The 20690-nt window shown below is 40.5% G+C and overlaps 1 protein-coding gene across 2 annotated transcripts; it reads left to right on the forward strand.

The window, feature by feature from the left end:
* The first annotated feature begins 52 nt into the window (after window positions 1–52).
* PALB2 (partner and localizer of BRCA2) lies at window positions 53–18853 on the forward strand. 2 transcript variants are annotated; one of them, XM_012731620.1, is made up of 13 exons: window positions 53–215; window positions 1694–1753; window positions 1883–1985; window positions 3993–5441; window positions 7730–8394; window positions 8727–8798; window positions 10586–10747; window positions 12149–12234; window positions 12502–12663; window positions 13574–13690; window positions 15056–15143; window positions 17036–17184; window positions 18452–18853. In XM_012731620.1, the coding sequence occupies exons 1-13, from the start codon at window positions 168–170 to the stop codon at window positions 18657–18659; spliced, it is 3369 nt and encodes a 1122-aa protein (XP_012587074.1). In that variant the 5' UTR covers window positions 53–167; the 3' UTR covers window positions 18660–18853. The 2 variants fall into 2 exon arrangements, with proteins under 2 accessions (XP_012587074.1, XP_012587075.1); XM_012731621.1 differs by lacking the exon at window positions 8727–8798.
* Window positions 18854–20690: the final 1837 nt, after the last annotated feature.

The raw sequence follows: 20690 nt of genomic DNA on the forward strand, positions 1-20690 counted from the left end.
GATTGACAACCAGCCTAGCCCGCGTGGGGCTGCTTTTTCCACACCGAGGGGCTCCGGGGTCCCCCATTCCTTCCCGCTCGCCTCTGAGGCCCGGGGCCAGCCCCGGTTCTTGTGTCTGAAGTCGTGGGGCTGGCGACGGCTGCTCTTTTCGGTCGGTCATCGGCCCAATGGAAGAGCCTCCCGGGAAGCCCCTCAGCTTTGAGGAGAAGGAAAAGGTGCAGGATCTGGGGTGCGGGATGCGGGAAGGGCAGATTTAGAACCCTGATCCCCTTTCCTAGGATCTTAGGCCTTCTCGGCTTCCTCGGCCCTTTGAGGGCGGCAGTGACCTCTGACATACGCTCTTTGAACTGAGGGAGTGTGATGGGAGAGCGCTGTGCTCTGCTGTTGTATTTAAAGAACAAGTATTCATGTCAGTAGTGATGCATAAATACAAAACGCAAAATTTTACCTAAAGCTAAAGTCCCCTTTGCCTCTCCTACTCCCTTTTAAGCTTGGCTTCTCTCACCCCCTTAAGTAACCTCTTAAGTCTGGTACCTTTCCGTGTGTATTCCCCTGCCACGAAAAATAATGTGGTTTGGGGGCGAGCATATTCATAACTGTTATGATGAGAGTTTTTCTGCAACTTCCGTTTTCTCCACGTTTAACATCCATGCTAGAACATGTTTGCCTTTTTTTTTTTTATGCTCTGTAGTGGAATTCCATATTTTAGATATTCTTCGGACTCTTAGGTGGTTCCTTCTGCAACAGTGTAGCACCAGCCATGTTTTATCTATGTCATCAGACCCTTGTGCTGTTGACGTTAGCTGGAATGGATCTTGTGCTGGCACTTCAGGACCCATTCTTATCCCCAGCCTGTCCTTTAGGAAAAGGTCATTTATTCTGCAAGATTAATCCCAGATATTGAGTAGATTAGTGTGAGATGTAATCTAGCTTAGAGGTTAAAAGTAGAGACTAGAATTGGAATGTGTGAGTTTGAACCATGCCATTTATAAACTGGAATCATACCTTGTTTTCCTCTGATATCTCCAGAGCTAGCACCTTCTGCCTTCAGGTACAAGTGGTAGTCCAAAAAAAATGCCTCCATGGCCACCCTACCTGAAAGTCTCTTACCCTAGGCCAGGCACTCACATCTCTCTGATGATAAGATAGGATCATCTTACCTATTATTTGTTTCTTGCTTATTATCTGAATCTCTTACTATATGTAAACTTGACCACTGTGTATCTAGCATGTGGACACATACTGTCAGAAATACCTGGGCCAATAATTGACAGATAAGAGCTCCATTGGTCAAGTGAATTTCTAAGGATGACAGCTTCTGCTACATCAAGGATCTTTCTATGCAATGGAAGAAAACCAAAGCAGACACAGCAAAGTATAAGTACTATGACAAGGGAAATACAGAGGAGAGGTAGAGTGTCTACCCAGCATTTGGAGAAAGATCTAGAAATCTACCTCAGGACATAAAGTCTAAACTGAGGCTGGAGGAAATAGCACGATGATTTGGGGAGGAAATGCTCCAGATAGTTGAAGATGCTGTGCTATTTGAGAGCTTGGTGCTTTGTAAGAAGGGAAAACTATGTTCAGCTTCTGTTGCCTCTGGCTGAGCACCGCACTCATGTCTAAAGATGCCCTACCCCTCCCCTGTGACTCACCTTCCACATGCTTACTATTGCTTTTTTTCTTCTTCCAGTTGAAGGAAAAATTAGCATTCTTAAAAAGAGAATACAGCAAGACATTGGCTCGACTTCAGGTAAGCAAATCTTACTCTCTCAAATTGAGGTGTTACAGCACAAACTACATATAAACAGTTCTTTATAATAAGCGTTAAATTTTTTTCTTAAGTTTCTTAAATTCCTTGAGCTGCTTTTGTTTTCTTCAGCGTGCACAAAGAGCTGAGAAGGTTAAGAATTCTATCAAGAAAACAGTGGAAGAGCAAGATTGCTTGCTCCAGCAGTCGATTTCACCACAGCTCAACCACTCAGGTAAAGCAAACCTGTTTGCTGATGCTTGCTTTGTTATTGATTTCTTAGGTATATTTGACTGTGATTCTTTTTCTCACACCCAGACAAGAAGCACTTTAATTGTAGAATCAACAGTTCTTTGTATATCCAAAAGATTATACAATCATCATCACGACCTAAGTCCACAGCATTTTTACCACCCCCAATAGAAACTTCTACCCTTCCTACCCTTAACCTCCAGCAACCACTAATCTACTTTCTAATTTCTGACTTTAAGTATTCTGAACATTCTGAATACATAGAATGAAACAATATGTGATCTTTTGTGACTTGCTTCTTTGGCTTTGAATATTTTCCACAGTCATCTTTACATCCATTCATCCAAGCATGCATTAGCACGTCAATCTTTTTTGAAGCTGAATATTCCATTGTATAGATAGACCATAATTTGTATATACATTCGCCAGTTGATGAACATTGGGTTTTCCCTACTTTGGGGCTGTATGTTGTTATGTATGAGTGTTTATGTGGACATGTTTTTACTTTTCTTGGGTATATACCTAAGATTGGAATTGCTGGGTCATGTGGTATTTCTATGTTTAACTTTTTGAGGAACTGCCAAACTATTTTCTATAGTCACTGTACCATTTTACATTTCTACCATGATGAGCAAAGATTCTAATTTCTCCACACCTATCAATACTTGTAATGTTCCATTTTCTAAATTATAACCATCCTGGTGGATGTGAACTGAGATCAAATTGTGATTCTGATTTGCATTTCCTAATGATCTGTGATGTTTGTATTTCTTTCTTTTTTTGAGATCAAAGGAATGTTTTTGGAGAAAAGTCAAGTTCTTATTTTAATTGGGTTTTGTGTCTGTTGTTAAGTTTTAAAGATTCTTCCTATGGCCTAACTAATAGACACTTATCAGATAAATGGATAAATGGTTTATAAATGTTTTCCCTCATTCTTTGAGCAATAAGCTATGTTTTCAGTTTAGATTGTTTAACTTATTGTTCATTTCCCCCTGCACTTTTAGAAATTATATTTCTAAATCTTGGAAAAGTAGTTTTTAAAAAATTAAGTATCTATACATGCACAAAGTTATTCAGTTACTCTTTCTTATTCAGTTACTTTCAACTTATAGAAATTATATTTATTGTTTAAATACTAGAAAAGATGATTTTGTTTTAATATGTCAGTATTTATATATGTACAAAGCAGAGAGAATGGAAATACTCTAAAAACGTAGTGGTCATTTTTAATTTTAAAAGTCATGTCATTGATATTATAAAATTGGAAGCTATTGAAATAGGAAAGTAGTGTTAGAGTTACCCGAGCCAAAAAAGAAAAAAATACATGATATAAGGAATGAGATGAGATATGGGGAGCTGGGAATTGTGGGTCAGAGGATACAGTGTCTCAATTGTACAGAATGAGCAAGTTCTGTAGATCTCAAGTACAGCATGATGACTATAGTTACTATGGGTAATCATCCTGTATTGTGAACTTGAGATTTTTGTTTTATTTGTAGTTGTTGTACACTTGAAATTTGATCTTAAATATTTTTGCTATGTACAAAAAATCCATACCTCTGTGAAATGATAGTTATGTTATTTAGCTTAATAATAGTGACATTTCACAATGTTTCTGTCTCTCAAAACATCACACTGTATATCTTAAATATGTAAATTTTTTATCTGTCAATTATATCTTAGTAAACCTAGAAAGAAATTAAGGGGTATGACTACAAGAAAGAATAATTTTTATAGTTGAAAAGCCTCTTTCCCCCAAATAACTTTACATTTAATGTTAAAGTTATACTTTATTAGATTATTTTTTTAAAGTTTTAAAAATAGATTATTAAAAAGTTGGATCTGCCTGACTGAAATACCATTGAGTCTTTCTTAAATCAATGCTTGTATATAAATAGTATTCATAGGTAATATTTTACAATAACTATGAAGTTTTTGTTTTATTTTGAAAGGAAAACATTGTAAGTATATGCTTTTTTTTCATCCTCAGAACCTAAAAATAAAACATCTCCTTGTGATATATTACAAATAAATGGCTATCTCGATGAAGAAACTGGAGAGAAGAAGACACCTCTCACACTTGACATTGAGTGTGGCTCCCTTAGCCCTGGGGATGATCCAGAGGAAAGGTTACATTTACTAAGAGCAGATGTCCTCCATAGAGTCCCTGGCTCTGATGGTGAGAAAAGGCAGAATCAGCTGACAGGAAGAAAAAATAAGCAGCAGAAGAGAACATTTGCTTCACAGGAAAGAGAATCTTTCTTAGACATGGATATACTCATGCTCTCTAGGAAAAGGCTAAAGGAACAGGAAGAGATCAACAGAGACTATCCTAGCACACCTGTAAGTGAAAGCCCTAAATCTGACATTCCAGATTCTCCAGTAGTGCTTACAGAAACTTATGAAGAGAGTGAATTAATTCCACCAACTGCCAATCCACAAAGAAATGTTGATGTACATTTACGAGAAAATCATTTTTCTGTGTTGACTCCAGTTCCTTTGCATACCCCATCAGGTACCGGTAGTCATCAACACCTAGATCATAACCCCCCTGAAGGTAACCCTGAACTCAGTGCTCACAGTTTAAAAAACATTGGCCCTGCTTCACCTGTACACTTAGGGACGCAAGACAAAAGAGTGACTATCTTTACCAATACTCCAGAAGTAAATAAAGCTGTAAATACAGGTGACCAGTTGCCTGTAAGTCCTAAATTAGAGGCACATAATTCATCTATAGATGAACTCACTTACAAAGACTTACTGGCCCATGAAAACCAAAGATTAAAAGAAGAAAATCACACAGAGAAGTCTTTTGAATCTCTTGATGCTAGCAATGAAAGTCTTCAGGAAAGTGAACGTCTAAGTCAGTCTCAGAGTGTTAGCCTGGAAGTAATCTCTCCTGTTTCTGCAGAAGGTCAGATACATTCTTGCACAATGCTGGAAGGCCTTCTGTTTCCTGCAGAATATTATGTTAGGACAACTCGCCACATGTCAAATTGCCAGAGGAAAGTAGCCCTGGAAGCTGTAATTCAAAATCATTTGGGTGGCAGAAAGAAAGGGTCTAAAAATAAAAATAAGGAAACAAATAAAAATGTAAACCCTTCCAATGAAGAAAAGGACCAAAGTGAAATTAGAACGTCTAACACATGTACAGAACTATCAAGTTCAAGAAGTCCATTTCTGAAACTTTTTTCATTAACTGGAATTAACTCTTCCTCTGGAACCACTCACCATGACTTTTCAAGGAAGGTGGTTACCCAGCCATCTGCTAGAAGACACAGAGGGAAAAGGAAGTCAGTCTGCACCCCGGTATTAGATTGTCATGAACTGCTCCTGTCAACTTCTGGCACAGCAGGTGTTTGTAGGACCAAGGAACAAGTCTCCTTGCACAAAGAACAGAATCAAAAACCAATTATTCATGACAAGAAGAGAATTAAAGGTAAACTAAGGTGTGGTTCATGATGACAGTGATGATGATAGTTAATGCAGTGTACCTCCAGTTTCTAGATGTCATGCAGACACTGTTAATTCACTGAATGATCACAGCAACCCTCCATGAGGTAGACATTTTTTATCCTCACTTTACAGATGAGAAATGTAAGGCACAAAGGGCTTAAACTGACTTTTGATAATTTAACTACAATAGCCGCCAGGAATTAAAACCTGGCTGTATGGTGCCAGAGCTCATTACTGTGGTTGAGCAAGCCAACACTAAGAAAGGGAATATATTGAATATTTACCTAAAACAGGTATTAAAATGACATAATTTTTTTTTTTAAAGATTTATTTATTTGTGCATACAGAACTGGGGTACAGGCCAGAGGCTCAGGGGCGGTGAGAGGCTTCATCAGAGACAGAGCGGGGAGCAGAACAGGCAGATCGAGGAAGTACACTGCTGAGGGGAGCAGCGGGCGGGTCAGGAGAGGTCTGCCACGCCATGTGGTCACCTCCAGGGCAGGGGGGAATCGAACTCATGAGGAAGCGGCTTTAGATTCTCAGTGCTGTGCTTTAACCCGCTGCGCCACCAGGGAGGGCCTAAAATGACATAATTTTTATTGGTAGGTAGAAGCTTTATTGCTACTATAGGAATTGTTTTTAAGTACAATGAAATGTCAGGGTAAGAAGTCACTGACTCATGATATAATACAGTGCAATCAGTCTGGGCAGCCTTTTTATTTTTTTGAAGTTGTATTTATTTATGCATACAAGAACTGGGGTACAGGCCAGAGGTACAAGGGGTGAGGGGAGCAGAATAGGCAGAATGACTGAAATATGCTGCTGTGGGGAGTGGTGGGTGGGTCGGGAGAGATCTGCCATGCTATGTGGGTCCCCTCCCTGATCAAGGTTGAACTAATGCTGCAGTAGCTTGGAATAGCTTCACAGTGTTGTGCTTTAACCCGTTGCACCACCAGGGAGGGCCCTGAGCAGCCTTTTTAGATTAAATAATATAGTCCTATGGTCTATAGGACAAAAGATTTTGAAGGATAGCAAGTGACATGTTGTGATTTAAATTGTTTCATCCATTTACTCAAGAGTTCTCATGTCAGATAATGTAGATTAAAAACTATCAATAGATAACTCACGCTTCTATACTAGAGCTTAGGAAACTTTCTATAAAGGAAAAAGTTTTGTGCTCTGTTACAGCCTCTCAAATATGATGTGGCAGTAAATAATATATAAATGTCACTGGGTTTCAATAAAATTTTACCAAAACAGAGAGCCAGCCGCAGCTAAACTGAACACTACCATTGATTGCAGGCTTTAGTGTATGAGCTATAATTAATTAAAAAATACCAATCATTTTGACATTTGATCATCTCTTCAGCCAACAAGAATATAGAGAAATCAGAAAGCAGGCAATCATTTAATAATAAGAGAAAAATATTCTTTTGTATGCTTTGAAATAATTTATGATTATTTGCTTTATTTAATAACCCACAACTACATTAAAATCTTTTTCCCTTGGGGTGACATTTACATAACAAAATTAAACATTTTAAATTAAGTGAACAATTCAGAGGCATTTCGTCCATCCACATGTTTTGCCACTCTAACTCTTGTCTAGTTCCAAAACACTGTCATTGCCCCTAAAGGAAACTCAATAATTGTCCATCATATGTATGTGCTGTAGTTCCTTTCTCCATTCACTAGGTGATAGATGCAGGTGCATTTTGGATGTACAGATTTCATTTGCTTCAAGAGAAATAAACTACTCTGCTTGAAAGGGAGACTGAGCTTTCTTAAGAGCCAGTGTTTTGTAGACCATGCTCTGATACCCTGCCGGAATCAAGGTGTTACAGGGGGAGGACTTGAGAGATTGGTAGCCCTATTCCCTTTATGAGGCACAAGGGCAGGCGAAATGAATTGGCCTGCGGGAGACAGCACAGCACAGCACCCCAGTGGCACAGCTGGTCCTAGACTCCGTCTTGCCTCAACGTTACTGTACTGGTTTTGCAGGAGGAGAGCTGCCATGGGTCTGTAGCTGCTGGTTGAACTGTTCACTGAGACTTCCGAGTAATGCGTGGGAAAAGTAATGCACATTCTGTGCTGTGTTAATTTAAAAATTCACTCCTTGTTCGGTATTTACTGGGTACTGCTGTCTCTGGTCAAAAAGAGAGTTCTCTTCTAGTAATACTGCCTATTTGACTTTGAATAAAAATGCATTTGTTGTTCCATTTCATAAGAAACTAATTTTAAAGCAACTGTGATCTTTTCTCAAAATCACAGATTTTCAGTTACCTGATGAAGACTTTGGATCTCTTAAGCTCGAAAAACTGAAGTCCTGCCCAGAAAGGCTGCTTGAGCCTTTTGGATCAAAACTGTACCAAGAGAGACATCTTAAAGAGAGAAGCTGTGTGGATTCAGAGGAATTCACTCCTAAACAAACAGATACAGAAATGGAGGACTTGGAAGAAGAACTTGCTGTTCTACCAAGAAAAGCACATCTTAAAATGCCGAGCTTCAAAAGCAAGCCTCGAGATAAGGGCCTTTCTTCATCCATGTTACTTTTCACTCCTGTAAATACTGTTGCAGCCGATGATGAGGGCAGACCCACAGCAGACATGTGTTCGCCTGCTTTCCCCATCTTGGGCCCTACTCCAGCTTTTGGTTCCCAAGCACAGGGTGGAAAAGCATCGGCAGAGGTTGGAAAAACTTGCTCCCAGCTCTCCCACTTGAAAGTCACAGTCAGTCATGATGGAAAACAATGCACCCGTTGGGCCAGCCCGCCGAAATCAGATAACCTGCCTGTTTTGGGTGGGGGAGGACAGCCTGCTGGTGACTGTGATTCTGGTCCTCAAGTGACACCTCTTCCCACGGACTCATTAGCTTTCAGAGAAAATCAGCTACATGGAGATACATGCCTGGAGTCACAGAAACAGTCTATTGAACAGGTATAATCCAATTCTTTGTGAGATTTTTTGTCTCTGGAGGAGTGAAATACCTTAATAAATATGAAAACATGACTTTTTTACACATTTAGGAATGTTTTAGCTTGTTACTTTGATATCATTTCACTGCAAGCATTGAATTCTGGATGGGAAGGAGGGGAATTAGGTTAATTTAAAAAATTGATTATGGAGGATCATCTTTTTACTATCTTCCATGTAATGTTGAATTTGGAGCTTTGAGAGAATCAAGAACATGCGGTAAACATTTTGATGAGCGATGTAGGCTAGATGCGTACATAAAGCATAGATTAATGGTGTGACTTTTGTTTCCACAGACTGAAATAACAGACCTTCCTGCCTGTGATAGCTTAAACCCAGGCAACCTACAATTGGTTTCAAAGTTAAAGGTCAGAAGACTATTCCCTTACAGTAAATGTGTCTTGTGTCTTACATGTGAACATTTTAATGGATAGGAAACATGAAAACTTGGGTATAGGCCAGAGGTGCAGGGGCGTGGGGGGGAGAGGATTCACCAGAGACAGCGTGGGGAGCAGAGCAGTGAGATTTAATGAAATACACTGTGAGGAAGTGGGAGAGATGGGAGAGGTCTGCTGTGCCATGTGGATCAGTTCCCTAGCTGGGGATCAAACTCATGCTACAGTGCCTAGATAGTGCTGAGACTTTAACCCCTGCACCACCAGCAAGCCCCATGTAGTGCTATTAAATAAACTCAGTAAAACTGATTAAGGAAAACAAATTTAAATCCTTTGTTTTTCATTGATATTTACATTTTTGACATCTCCCAAAGAAGTTGATATGTCAAGCTAAGCTTAGATCTCAACTTAGTATCTAAATTTAAAGTTAGGCATTTTGACAGGAAGGAAAACAGACATCGTTCATGGTTCTACCCAAATTGTGTGACATTTCTGGAGGAATCACAAGGAAGGGTAGCAGCTCTGGAGTGTGACAGAGAGTGAACGGTTAACCTTTCGTGTGCTTTATGATATGTGTGATTCCGAGAAATATAAATTGTGATGTTCTGTTACTACTGTTTTTTGTAAATCCTGAGACGCGGATTACACCTCTGGACATGTTACTGGAGTAGCATTGTGGGGAGCAGGGTTTCTCAGTGGCAGTCCACTGCTGTGTCCAGCTGCATGATGGTCTGCAGGGCAGCAGGGGCTTGCCCCTGCACTGTAGAATGTTCAGCAGCCTCCCTGGCTTCTACCCGCGTGTGTCACCGGTGCCCACTCCCAGGTTGTCATAACCAGTAATGTCTCCAGGTATTGGTATGTGTCCCCCAGGGAGCATTGCACAGAAACCCCCAATTGAGAACACTGGTGGAGAAGGAAGCAAGGAGTGGAATGTACCCTAAGAAACTGTTTCTGGCGAGAGTTCTTTCACCTCTGAACCACAGATTCCTTTTCTAATAAGTTTTTTTTTTAATCTGTTTATATGCAAGTAAGTTTCTCTCCCCTGAATCCCCTATTTCTAAGTTAGATAGTTTGTTTTTTCCTACATCAGACTTAAGAGATTTGTCCAATCTGTTCGTCTTCCAAAAACAAACAAGCAAAACAAACCTGATAATTTGGGTTATATTGATTCTTTCTTTGGAATTTTTTGGTTCCCATTTTATTTTTGTTCTGTTTTTAGTCTTAATAAATTCTTCTGTTTTCCATTGTGCAAAATTTGTTCTTTCACTAACTTCTTGAGCTGCTTGCTTGCTTTATTTTACTCTTTCATGTTTGTTGACAAATGCCTTTATGATTATAAATTTCTTTTGGAAATATTTCTTTGGGCACACTCGGTGTTTGGATACACAGTGTTCTGCTTGCTGTTTGTTTAGAAATGGTATGTCAATTCAATTTAATTCCCTCTATCCATGGGTGGTATACCAGGATGTTTAATTTCCAGGTGGCAACGTTTTTATTGACTATTTTCTGTGGTCAAATCTGAATCTGTTCCATTCTGGAGCAGGATATTTATAAATCTATCATGATATAAGTGCATGTAGGCAGTTTTTGTAGTTATATAAGGCCCACAAAGCTCAGTGTTTTGACCTGCATAAAACCATAGTTACACCCAGTTTGTATTTCATCTTGTCCTTGTAAGCTATCGGTCTTCCTATTTAGTCTTTTCAGAAAACACACCCCAAGTAACCCATTATGTAACTGTTGCTGCCATTCCTTATCAGAATCCTTCAGGCTCCTGTTCTGTGGATGTGAGTGCTGTGTGGTGGGAAGTAGCCGGCTTCAAAGAACCGTGCATTATAACTGCTTGCGAAGATGTAGTTTCTCTTTGGAAACCTCTGTGTGCTTGGCAATGGGAAAAGATTTATTCTTGGCACTTCACAGAGGTAAGCCCGAAGCTTAGAGATGTAAGAGAGTTTTGCAATCATTTGCATGGTGATACAGATGGGCAGCTCACCTAAAATGGTTCAAGGGCAATCGTGGCAACCGAGAGTTGAGGTTTGTTCCTGACAGTTATTACTGGGATTTTATTCCCAATGTTTTATTTATTCCCAGCATTTCATTATGAAAAATTACAAAGCAAATTGTACAGTAAGCACCTGTATACCTGCTGTGTAGACTCTGCTAATACTGTTGGGTTATATTTGTTTTATCATGTTTAGGCCCTGATGGAGTTTTATACTAGACCTGTTGAGGGAACTTGGAATTTCATGTCTATTCTTACTTCTAAACTTACTTCTAAACTTGGTACCTATATTCTTTATTATTCGCTAAAACATTATTTGTGTTTCTTTTCCAATATATACTTTCTTCTAATCCTTGTCCACCTTCATATATCACTTACATGCTTGCAATCCTAGTGTGTTTAAAATTTTTTAATCTTCCTTTCCTCACCTTTTAAACATTTTTCCTTGTTTCTACATATTCATCTGTTTTGAATTTTATGTATTTATTTTTCCAGCTTTAGTGAGGTATAATTGACAGAACTGTACTATATTTATTGATGCACACAAGAACTGGGGTTCAGGCCAGAGGTGCAGGGTGTGAGAGGATTCACCAGAGACACAGTAGGGAGCAGAACAGGCCGACTGACTGAAACACACTGCTGAGGGGAGCAGTGGGGAGACAGGAGAGGTCTGCTGAGCCATGTGCATCAGCTCCCTGGCTGCCGATGGAACTCGTGCTGCAGTGGCTGCGGACAGCTTCATAGTGCTGCGCTCTACACCCTTGTACCATCGGGGAGGGCCCAGAACTGTACTATATTTAAAGCATATGGCATGATTATTTTCTATATGTACACACTGCAAAAGGATTTTCATGGAAGTAATTGACACATCTATCACCTTACATAGTTACTTTTTCTGGAGGAAGGAGAGAGTGAGGATATTTAATATCTACTTTCTTACCACATTTCATTCTTATTCTGTAGCATATCCCAAACTTCTAACACTACGCCTCTACTGTGCAGAGAAGTGCTTGATAGTGGTTCAGTGAATAAACTTGCCTAAATGTCTGTGTAGTATTTCTTTTGTTCACATTCTAGAATTTACTTACTTATTCCCTGCTTGTTAGAAGTACAGACTGCGTGAAGTCAGTGCTTCAGTAGACACTACTGCATATGCAGCTTTCCTGATTTATAGCTTACAAAAAGGGTGTTTGTTCAGATGTGGAAAACTGTCCTGGTACAGTCAGAATAAATAGCAATGTGACAAATTTTGGAAAATTTAGATGAATTAAGAATGAAACAGACAAAAGTAAATCTCGATTGACAGTTTTGTGTTATTTAGGTTCCAGTGTTACAGATAGTTCCAGTGCCTGATGTTTGTAGCCTTGTGTGTGTGGCTTTGGGGAATTTGGAAATCAGAGAAATCAGGTATGTCATTCTTAACGCATCATTTTTTTCTTTCCCTTTACTTTTGTCTTAACTTGTGAGTAAAGTTTATAACCTAGGCATAAATATTGAAGGAATCTGAATTAGATCTAAAGAGATACTTATAATATTTTTTAAAAAGCAGAACAAAACACAACTTAACGATAGAATGAGATCCCTGACTGTGGTTTCCAGTTAAAATTTGAACCTAATCCTTTAATATTAAAGGCTTGCTCATTTCTCTGCATTTTTCCCTTATATTTGGTTTAGGACATTACTTTGTTCCTCTGATGGTAAAAGTGAAAAGCAAGTACTACTGAGTTCTGGAAATATAAAAGCTGTGCTAGGCCTGAGCAAGAGGAGACTAGTGAGTAGCAGCGGGGCCCTCTGTGATCAGCAGATAGAACTCGTGGCGCTGGCCGCAGATGGCGGGTAAGGAGAGCTGGGTTGGCTTCAGCTGTTAGCTGAGGAAAGACTGTATCGTGGGGCTTCAGGGATCGTTGGAGCACTTGCATCTTATTTTTCCGGGCTGTGGGTACTGCCTCCACACTGTAATGCAGAACCAGTTTAGAGGGGTAGAGCTGGACATGGCAGGGAAGAAGTCAGTGGAGTAAAAAGCTCAGCAAATGCATTTTGTTCTTTCTTCAGTCTCCAGAATCTCTGTGTGTCCCTTAAGTATTACAATCACCTGACGATCTTAGACCCTTTTCTTACTCCACATACCTGATTTCCATTGCTTCATTTACCACCTAAAGGGTGACCACTTGCAAGCACATATTTGTGGGTTGAACTTTCCTACCCTCTAGACCTGCATGCCTCTTTCTCAGGAGTGTCACGGACCGTATGCTTATTACACGGACAGTGGTTACTGCCTGTCTTTCCCAATAAAGGGCAGGGGACTGACTTCTCTGATGTACTCAAGACCTATTGCAGCAGTCTAAACAAGAGACAACTGATTGTTGACTTAAATTAAGAACGTGTTAGTGAAGCTAGAGGGAAGCAGATAGATTTGAGAGGGATGTGATGGTAAAAGGCGAACGGAGAAATGTATGATGGCGATTTCTGAGTTGGTCCCCTGAGTAGATGTTGGTACAGTCCGTTGAGATGAGAATGCAGAAAACAGTTTAAGAGAAAGCTAGTGAGGGTAGTTTGGGATATGGGGAATTTGAGGTGCTTGCAATATATCCAGGTAGATTATATGAAAATAATATGAGGAAAGCTTAGCATACACTTGTTGACATTTTTTTCTGGTACAGATTAGTGTTTATTGTGCATATATCAATAATTTGTAGAAAGACATCTTGGTTCAAAATACTGATTTTTAATGTTGTTTTAAATGCAGTAGCAAGGAAAAGCAATTTTTGATGCCCCCTGAAGAAACCGTTCTAACCTTTGCTGAAGTTCAAGGAATGCAGGATGCTCTGCTTGGTAGCACTGTAATGAACAATGTCGTGATTTGGTGAGTTTCCCTCAAGGTCTTCAGTTTCCTTATCTGTAAATAAGGAAACTTTACTTGTAAGTTCATAAGGTTGTTACGATTAGGTTAGAGACTAACTAGGACTGTGGTTTGTGTGTGTGTGTGTGAGAGAGACATAGTATATTTAACAGGACTATAACATTAATTCAGACATTGTGAAAAATATGTGTCTGGGTTAGACAATTTTAAAATAAATAGACTTTTATTATTGTCAGAAATATGTGATTTTGCTTCTGGTTAAAGGCTGTGTAGTTTCAATCAGACCAACTCTCCCACCTTAAATAACTCTAAAACAAAATATAAAACTGCCATAAGGCACAGGAAAATGAGAAAAAGGAGAAAGATCCTAAAGGTGGTTTGGCACTTAGAAGAACAGAATGTCACTGGGCAAGCTTCCTGTTCTTAGAGCTTTTAGCTGGCGGGTAATATGAATTCAGGGAGGACCATGTGGGGCTGGAAACCTCTATGGGGAATTTAGAAGCTACAAACAGGGGTGCCTTCCCAGCTTCAAGTTGCCTTGTGATCCATCACACAGAAAATGCTGGGGACAGGGATTAGTAAAGGACAGCGGGAACTGAGGACTGCGAGAGCAATGGGAGTGAGGATCATGGGGTAGGTGGAGAGGAAGTTGTATTAGAAAATTTGGGCAAATGAAAGCACAAGAAAAGCAAACATGGTCACCACTGAAGGTTTTATTAGGGGTTGCGAAGGAGGGATGGAAGTCTGTTGATAAGGTGGTAATGTACAGGATGATCTGCAGGTTGGACATTGATTGATGGCTAGGAGGCCAATTACTAGTCATATTAGTAACTGAGGAGTCAAATATTGAAGGCTTTTTGCCCTTCTTTATATTTACCTTTGCTTTAACCTCTCTTTTCTCATGTTATCCTTCATCTAATTTTCACTTCTCTCTGTTATATTTGGCTAGCTTTGGTATAAACATATCTTATAGAGACACAATTCTACCAGTTTTTTCCCTTGACCGTTGTCTTCGTGGAACATTTAGGCAAAACAAGAAGAATAACAAAATCAAAATGATAGTGCTACATGTAGCATGTGTCTGATCGTGTAAGCAATTACATGAGATGACAGAGAGTTTTTCTCATGGAATTTGGAAAGACTTGTTCTTCTTGGCATAGGAGGTTCAGTCTAACCAAAACTCAAACTACTGGCATTGGTAACTTAAGTTCTGTTTTTAGCTGAATCCATGGTTCTTTGTCCCTAAGTTTCTCCCTTGGTCACCTAAGGATCCTGTGATGAATAATAGAATTTTATATGAAAAACATTTTTCTGGAAGATTGTTTTATTTATTTGTTTTATTTTATTTATTTGTTTTTGGTATCTAAGGAACTTAAAAACTGGTCAGCTCCTGAAAAAGATGCACCTTGGCGACTCCTTCCACGCTGCAGTCTGTCACAGAGCCTATTCTGAGATGGTGAGTGACGACCTGCCGGGCCCCGTGTCACTGCCGGGCTCCCTGAGCGAGTGTGACTTTGTGAGCTGGAATGAAACACCTTCTCCCTGCCTGTTTTTTGTCTGTTTTTCCAAATTGGACAGCAGTTTTCCTTCTTGAACATCGATGGATGTTATTGATACAGCATGATTACTTGGTAAATTTTCTGGCTAACGTAAGGGCAAACTTTTGCTTCTAGCAGGCCATTTGTACTGAGAAGCAAGCCCGTGGTAGACTTGGCACAGCAGTAGGTGCATTATGTGACTGAATACCCTTAGCGAGGATGGTCACGGAGTCCTGGGCGTATCCTCTTGGGCTTAGTGTTCTCAGGTAGAAACAAAAGTTTCTTAGTCATTGTGTGAATAGACTTGATTTACAGTCTTATTCTGATGTCGGAGTAGGTTGAAGGCAGCTGGCCAGGAGTCCGGTGGCCGATGCCACTGGTGAGCCAGGGCAGTAGCAGCCGGCTCAGCACTTGTGTGGAGACTAACTTGCCCTGGAGCCCTTGCAGCCCCTCAGAGCTCAGCACCCACTTCCCTGCTCAGCGCTCTAACGTCGTGTGATTTCCTATCACCTTACCTCGAGGCCATCCTCTTCAATCCTAAAATAAGAGGATTGGATTTTTTTTGAAATTATAAAATTCACCACTAGGTATTTACATCATTTCATGCCCTTATTATTGTAACACCTATTTAAGTATTAAGACATTTAACACAAATATATAAAAGAGTAAGTGAAAGTCTCCAATAAGTCAGCCTGTAGAAATAACAGTGAGCAGCTTAGTTTGGGGGTCAGCAAAAAAGATCAGGTGGTGAATGTTTTCAGGTTTGCAGCCACCTGGTCTCTGTTACTCTACTGTCTGCCGCATTGCCCCTAACAGTTGCCACAGGTGATATGTAAGCCAGTGGATGTGGCAGAGTTCAGTAAAACGTAGTAATTGAGACCACTTTCTGAAACTTGACTTCATATTATTTCACATGTCACAACATATTCTTATGTTGATTTTCCCCCCAGCCATTTCAAGTTGCAGAAGATACTCTTAGCTCATCAACAGTGCAAAAATAAATATTGAACCAGATTTGACCTTGGGGCCCTCGTTTGCCAACACCTACTTAAGTTTATGGTACTTAACCATTTTTGACACTCACTTGGTTCATAATTCTAAAAGTTATTTATTCTCACTTCAAAATTTAATCATTCTAGAAATGTATAGAGTTATTAGTCCTAAGATGGCACAATAGTTTTCCCTATTTTACCCCCAAAGAAAATGACTTCTACCATGTAACACAGATGTGTCTGTCTGTATGTCCGTGTGTGAGAGATATATACATATCTACACACAGTAATATTATTAGAAAATGTAAATGTAAAACTGAGAGCACATTTTTCACAGAAACAACCGTGGGTATGATGTCTTTTTTTTTTTTTTTTTTTTTTCTGCTCTTACTCTGTAAGTCCAGCTATTCTAGACTGGCCTAAAAATCCAGTCACCACTTACAAAATTGATTTTGTTGGCAAATGTTTTCAGAATTTTCAAAGACCAACTTCCCTAAGCCTTTCCATTGTGAGGCCTTGTCCATGGGTCTATATGCCCTCTCTCCCTGAACAGCTTTACCCCAGAGGGATAGCGTGAGATGGTAGTATAGCAAAGTGGAGGAAATTGATGCGTCAGCTATATTCACGCCTGTGAGACTGGCTGGAAAAGCCTGCAAGCTCTGTGCTAGAGGAGCTGGAAGTCCAGCTCAGTGGTCATCCCCAGCAGCTCCCTAGAAACAAATGAGCCAGAGATTACCTCTGGCTACTTAAAGAACCTGAGGATCATTCATGTAATTCTCTGGTTCTATCTCTGCCAATCTTTTTTTCTCTTCACTTAGGGGCTCCTGTTTGTGGTTCTGAGTCATCCTTGTGCTAAAGAGACAGAGCCTTTGGGAAGCCCTGTGTTTCAGCTGATCGTGATCAACCCCAAGACTGCCCTGAGCATGGGGGTGCTGCTCTACTGCCTCCCTCAGGGGCAGGCTGGAAGGCAAGTGTGTGGCAGTTATTTAGTGAGTGAGCACACAGCAGATGTTCCTGCGTCACCTGGGTGAATGAAGAACATGAAACCCTAGATGATGATAAAGATGGTTAGGAAGTCTTCTGAAGTGTGAAGTTTAGTAGCTCTGAGTCAGACTCTGATGCCCTGCTTCCTGATCCCCACCAATGTGAAATTGAACATAACTGTATTTATATATATCCCAGCCCTGGTTTTTTCCCATCATGCAAATGTAAATACAGACTTAATGTTCTCTACAACAATTTGTGTTCTCTCCCTAAGACTTAAATATCCATGAGGAAGACATCTTTACTTAGAAATGTGACTGAGCCTGTATCAGACTGATAAATATTTACCTAGTGACTGGTGAAAAGGCCTTTTAATGACACTGTTATTACCACCCAGGTAGCTAAGCACAGAGCCCCTGTTAAAAGCAACCAGACTTCTGGTTTTTTTTTTTTTTTTTTTTTAAGATTTATTTATTTGTGCTTACAGAGCTGGGGTACAGGCCACAGATGCAGGGGCGGCGAGAGGCTTCACCAGAGACAGAGTGGGGAGCAGAACAGGCAGATCATTGAAGTACACTGCTGAGGGGAGCAGCGGGCGGGCCAGGAGAGGTCTGCCACGCCATGTGGTCACCTCCGGGGCAGGCAGGGATCGAACTCATGCGGAAGCGGCCCTAGCTTCTCAGTGCTGTGCTTTAACCCGCTGCTCTACCAGGGAGGGCCAGACTTCTGTTTTTTGATGTGCACGTTTTTGTGGGTGAGATCCTTACCTGCATGTGAGTATGATAATCTCACATGGGGAAGAGTGCTTAGAAGAGAAAGCAGGTAATGTGGGAGAGGGAGTAGAGCACAACTGTGTGCCCTAGAAAGGTAGGGACGACCTTTCTGCAGAGATGACGGGCCTGAATCATGGCAGAACCAGCCACGCTATGGCCTCTGGCTGAGACCTGCCAAGGAGAGGGGAGAGCACGGGCAAAGACAGTGAGGATGCTTTGAAGAGTGGGGAGACAGGCCACTGTGAGCTGAGGTGCAAAGGGTATGAGGCCCAGCATCTCCATTGGCAGGGTCAGGATAATCGATGGTGCCCAAACTGCCCCAGCAGCCGATGCAGACATCATATTGCAAACCCGAGTAGACACCCGTGTTTACAGTATCTTTGCCCTTCTCCTTGCTTCAGGGAACATGATTTCAGCCTACTTTAAAAAAAAAAAATAAGTTGTAAGTTAAGTTGTCTCTTGTCTGTTTGACATCAGGTTCCTGGAAGGTGACGTGAAAGATCATTTTGCAGCAGCAGTACTGACTTCTGGAACAATTGCCATTTGGGACTTACTTCTAGGGCGCTGTGCTGCTCTCCTTCCACCGACCTCTGGCCAAAGTTGGTCTTTTGTTAAATGGTCAGGTACAGATTCTCATTTGTTGGCTGGACGAAAAGATGGAAGTATATTTGTATATCGCTACTAAGAAGTTGGAAAGTGGAAAGCATGTGTTCTGGTTCTACATGACCACTTGGTACTTCTTGGCACTGTAACCATAGGAGAGATTCTGAATGACACTTATTCATTCAGACAGACTTATTTTTTATTTTGGCAATGGTGTACTACTGATCTTGAATGTTCACTTATACTTTGGGGGAATGGATTTTAGGTTGATTTTTATAATTCCTCAAATTTGCACATTTGCTTTTAAAGATACACAATAAGCTTCATATGTTAATAAATATTTATTTTGATACATTCTGCTTGATGCATTATTTTTCCCGTGCTGTTGGGATCATTTTCATAAACAAGGACCAGTTACCTTACAACTAGAGTATTTAGTCAATGAGGCTTGCACAGTAAAAGTTGACTCACTCTCCTAACATGCAGTGTGCTTTTTCAAAAAAGTTTTACTTATTTATGCATACAAGAACTGGGGTACAGGCCAGAGGTATGGGATGGGGGCTGTGAGAGGATTCACCAGAGACAGAGTGGGGAGCAGAACAGGCAGATCTACTGAAACACAGTGCTGAGGGCAACAGCTGGGAGACAGAAGAGGTCTGCCAAGCCATGTGGGTCAGTCCGGTGGGACTTGCGGGTAGCTTCATAGTGCTGCACCCACCACCAAGGAGGGCCCTGCAGTTGGGTTTTATGCTATTGGGTTGTTGAAGAAATCATGACACATTTTTGCTTGAAAAATAAAAATTATATCATGACTTTTCCGGTGATCCTATTTATAATATTTTATTTCCACATTAAAGTAATACAGAACCTATTCAAATATGCTGATTTAGCAATGCTGCTGTTCTCTTTCTGTTCTCATGCATCTTTGATACCAGCACCTGCATTACCATAGTCACGGGAGCACCAGCACAACCATATAGCTTCACCTTTGCCTATGTGATTTGAGAGACAGAGCTTGTTAAAGTACTAATCTGGTAGTAGAATTGGAAATGTTATCGCAAAGTACAAGTATTTGCCTAACATTCTTACTGAGAGTTTATAGTAAGAGCTACAAAATATTAGGATTTGTTTACTACTTCTCTTTTAAAGATACTTTACTATATTTACTGTAGTAGTTTATGCTGACTTCATTGTTACACTGGATGCATTTGCATAAAAAATTCAGTTTTCTTAAACTAATTCTGTTCCCACTATCTAATCTCAAATGAGAGGTACTTCATTTGCTAGCACATCATAGATAAGATTTAACTTTGACTCAGGAACCCAGAGAAATACATACTATTGTTGATTAAAGCAAACAGTAGACTTAAGCAGTAATTCCAGTTCAGTAACAGTTGACCAAACACTGAGCACAGTAGTGAGACAGTGATTTTCCTGAGGCCCCTGCCTGTCACAAGTCCAGAGTCAGGCGAGGGAAAAGGTAACGGAACAATAAATGACATGTTAAGTTTTATTAAACTTAAAGGGTTGAGGGGCCCTCCCTGGTGGCACAATGGATTAAAGTGTAGCACTATGAATCTAGCTGCAAGCGCTTCAGCAAGAATTTGATCCCCACCCAGGGAGGTGACCCACATGGCACAACAGACCTCTCCTGTCTTGCCTGCCGCTCCCCTCAGTAGTGTACTCTGTCAGTCTGCGTGCTCTGCTCCTCACTCTGTCTCCAGTGACTCCTCTCACCCTCCCTGCAACCCAGCACCTCTGGCCTATAAACCAGAAATTAAAGATTGTGTCCAGAGTGCTCAATTGATGGCAATTTCTGCATCAGCCCACATGTAGCATGGCTATTTACTCACTGGTCATTCCCCAAAGGTGATCCAATTGCTTTCCCAGTTATTCAAGTAGTAAAGTGGGGAAGATGAAATTGAATTGCAGAAGAAGCCTGCTATTAATTACCATACTGACTGAATGGTCATCCCCAATAGCAGGGTGACTGGGAGATTCTTTTTTCCTCCCCAGATTGGTAAATCCAGGACTCAAATCTCACCTCTCGTAAGAGGACCCTTCAGGGAGCTTTTCCTAAAATAACATACCTCCTGTACTTCCTCACTATTTC

Source organism: Condylura cristata, unplaced genomic scaffold (genome assembly GCF_000260355.1).
Source record: "Condylura cristata isolate star-nosed mole 26May11 unplaced genomic scaffold, ConCri1.0 scaffold00032, whole genome shotgun sequence".
Lineage (NCBI taxonomy): Eukaryota > Metazoa > Chordata > Mammalia > Eulipotyphla > Talpidae > Condylura > Condylura cristata.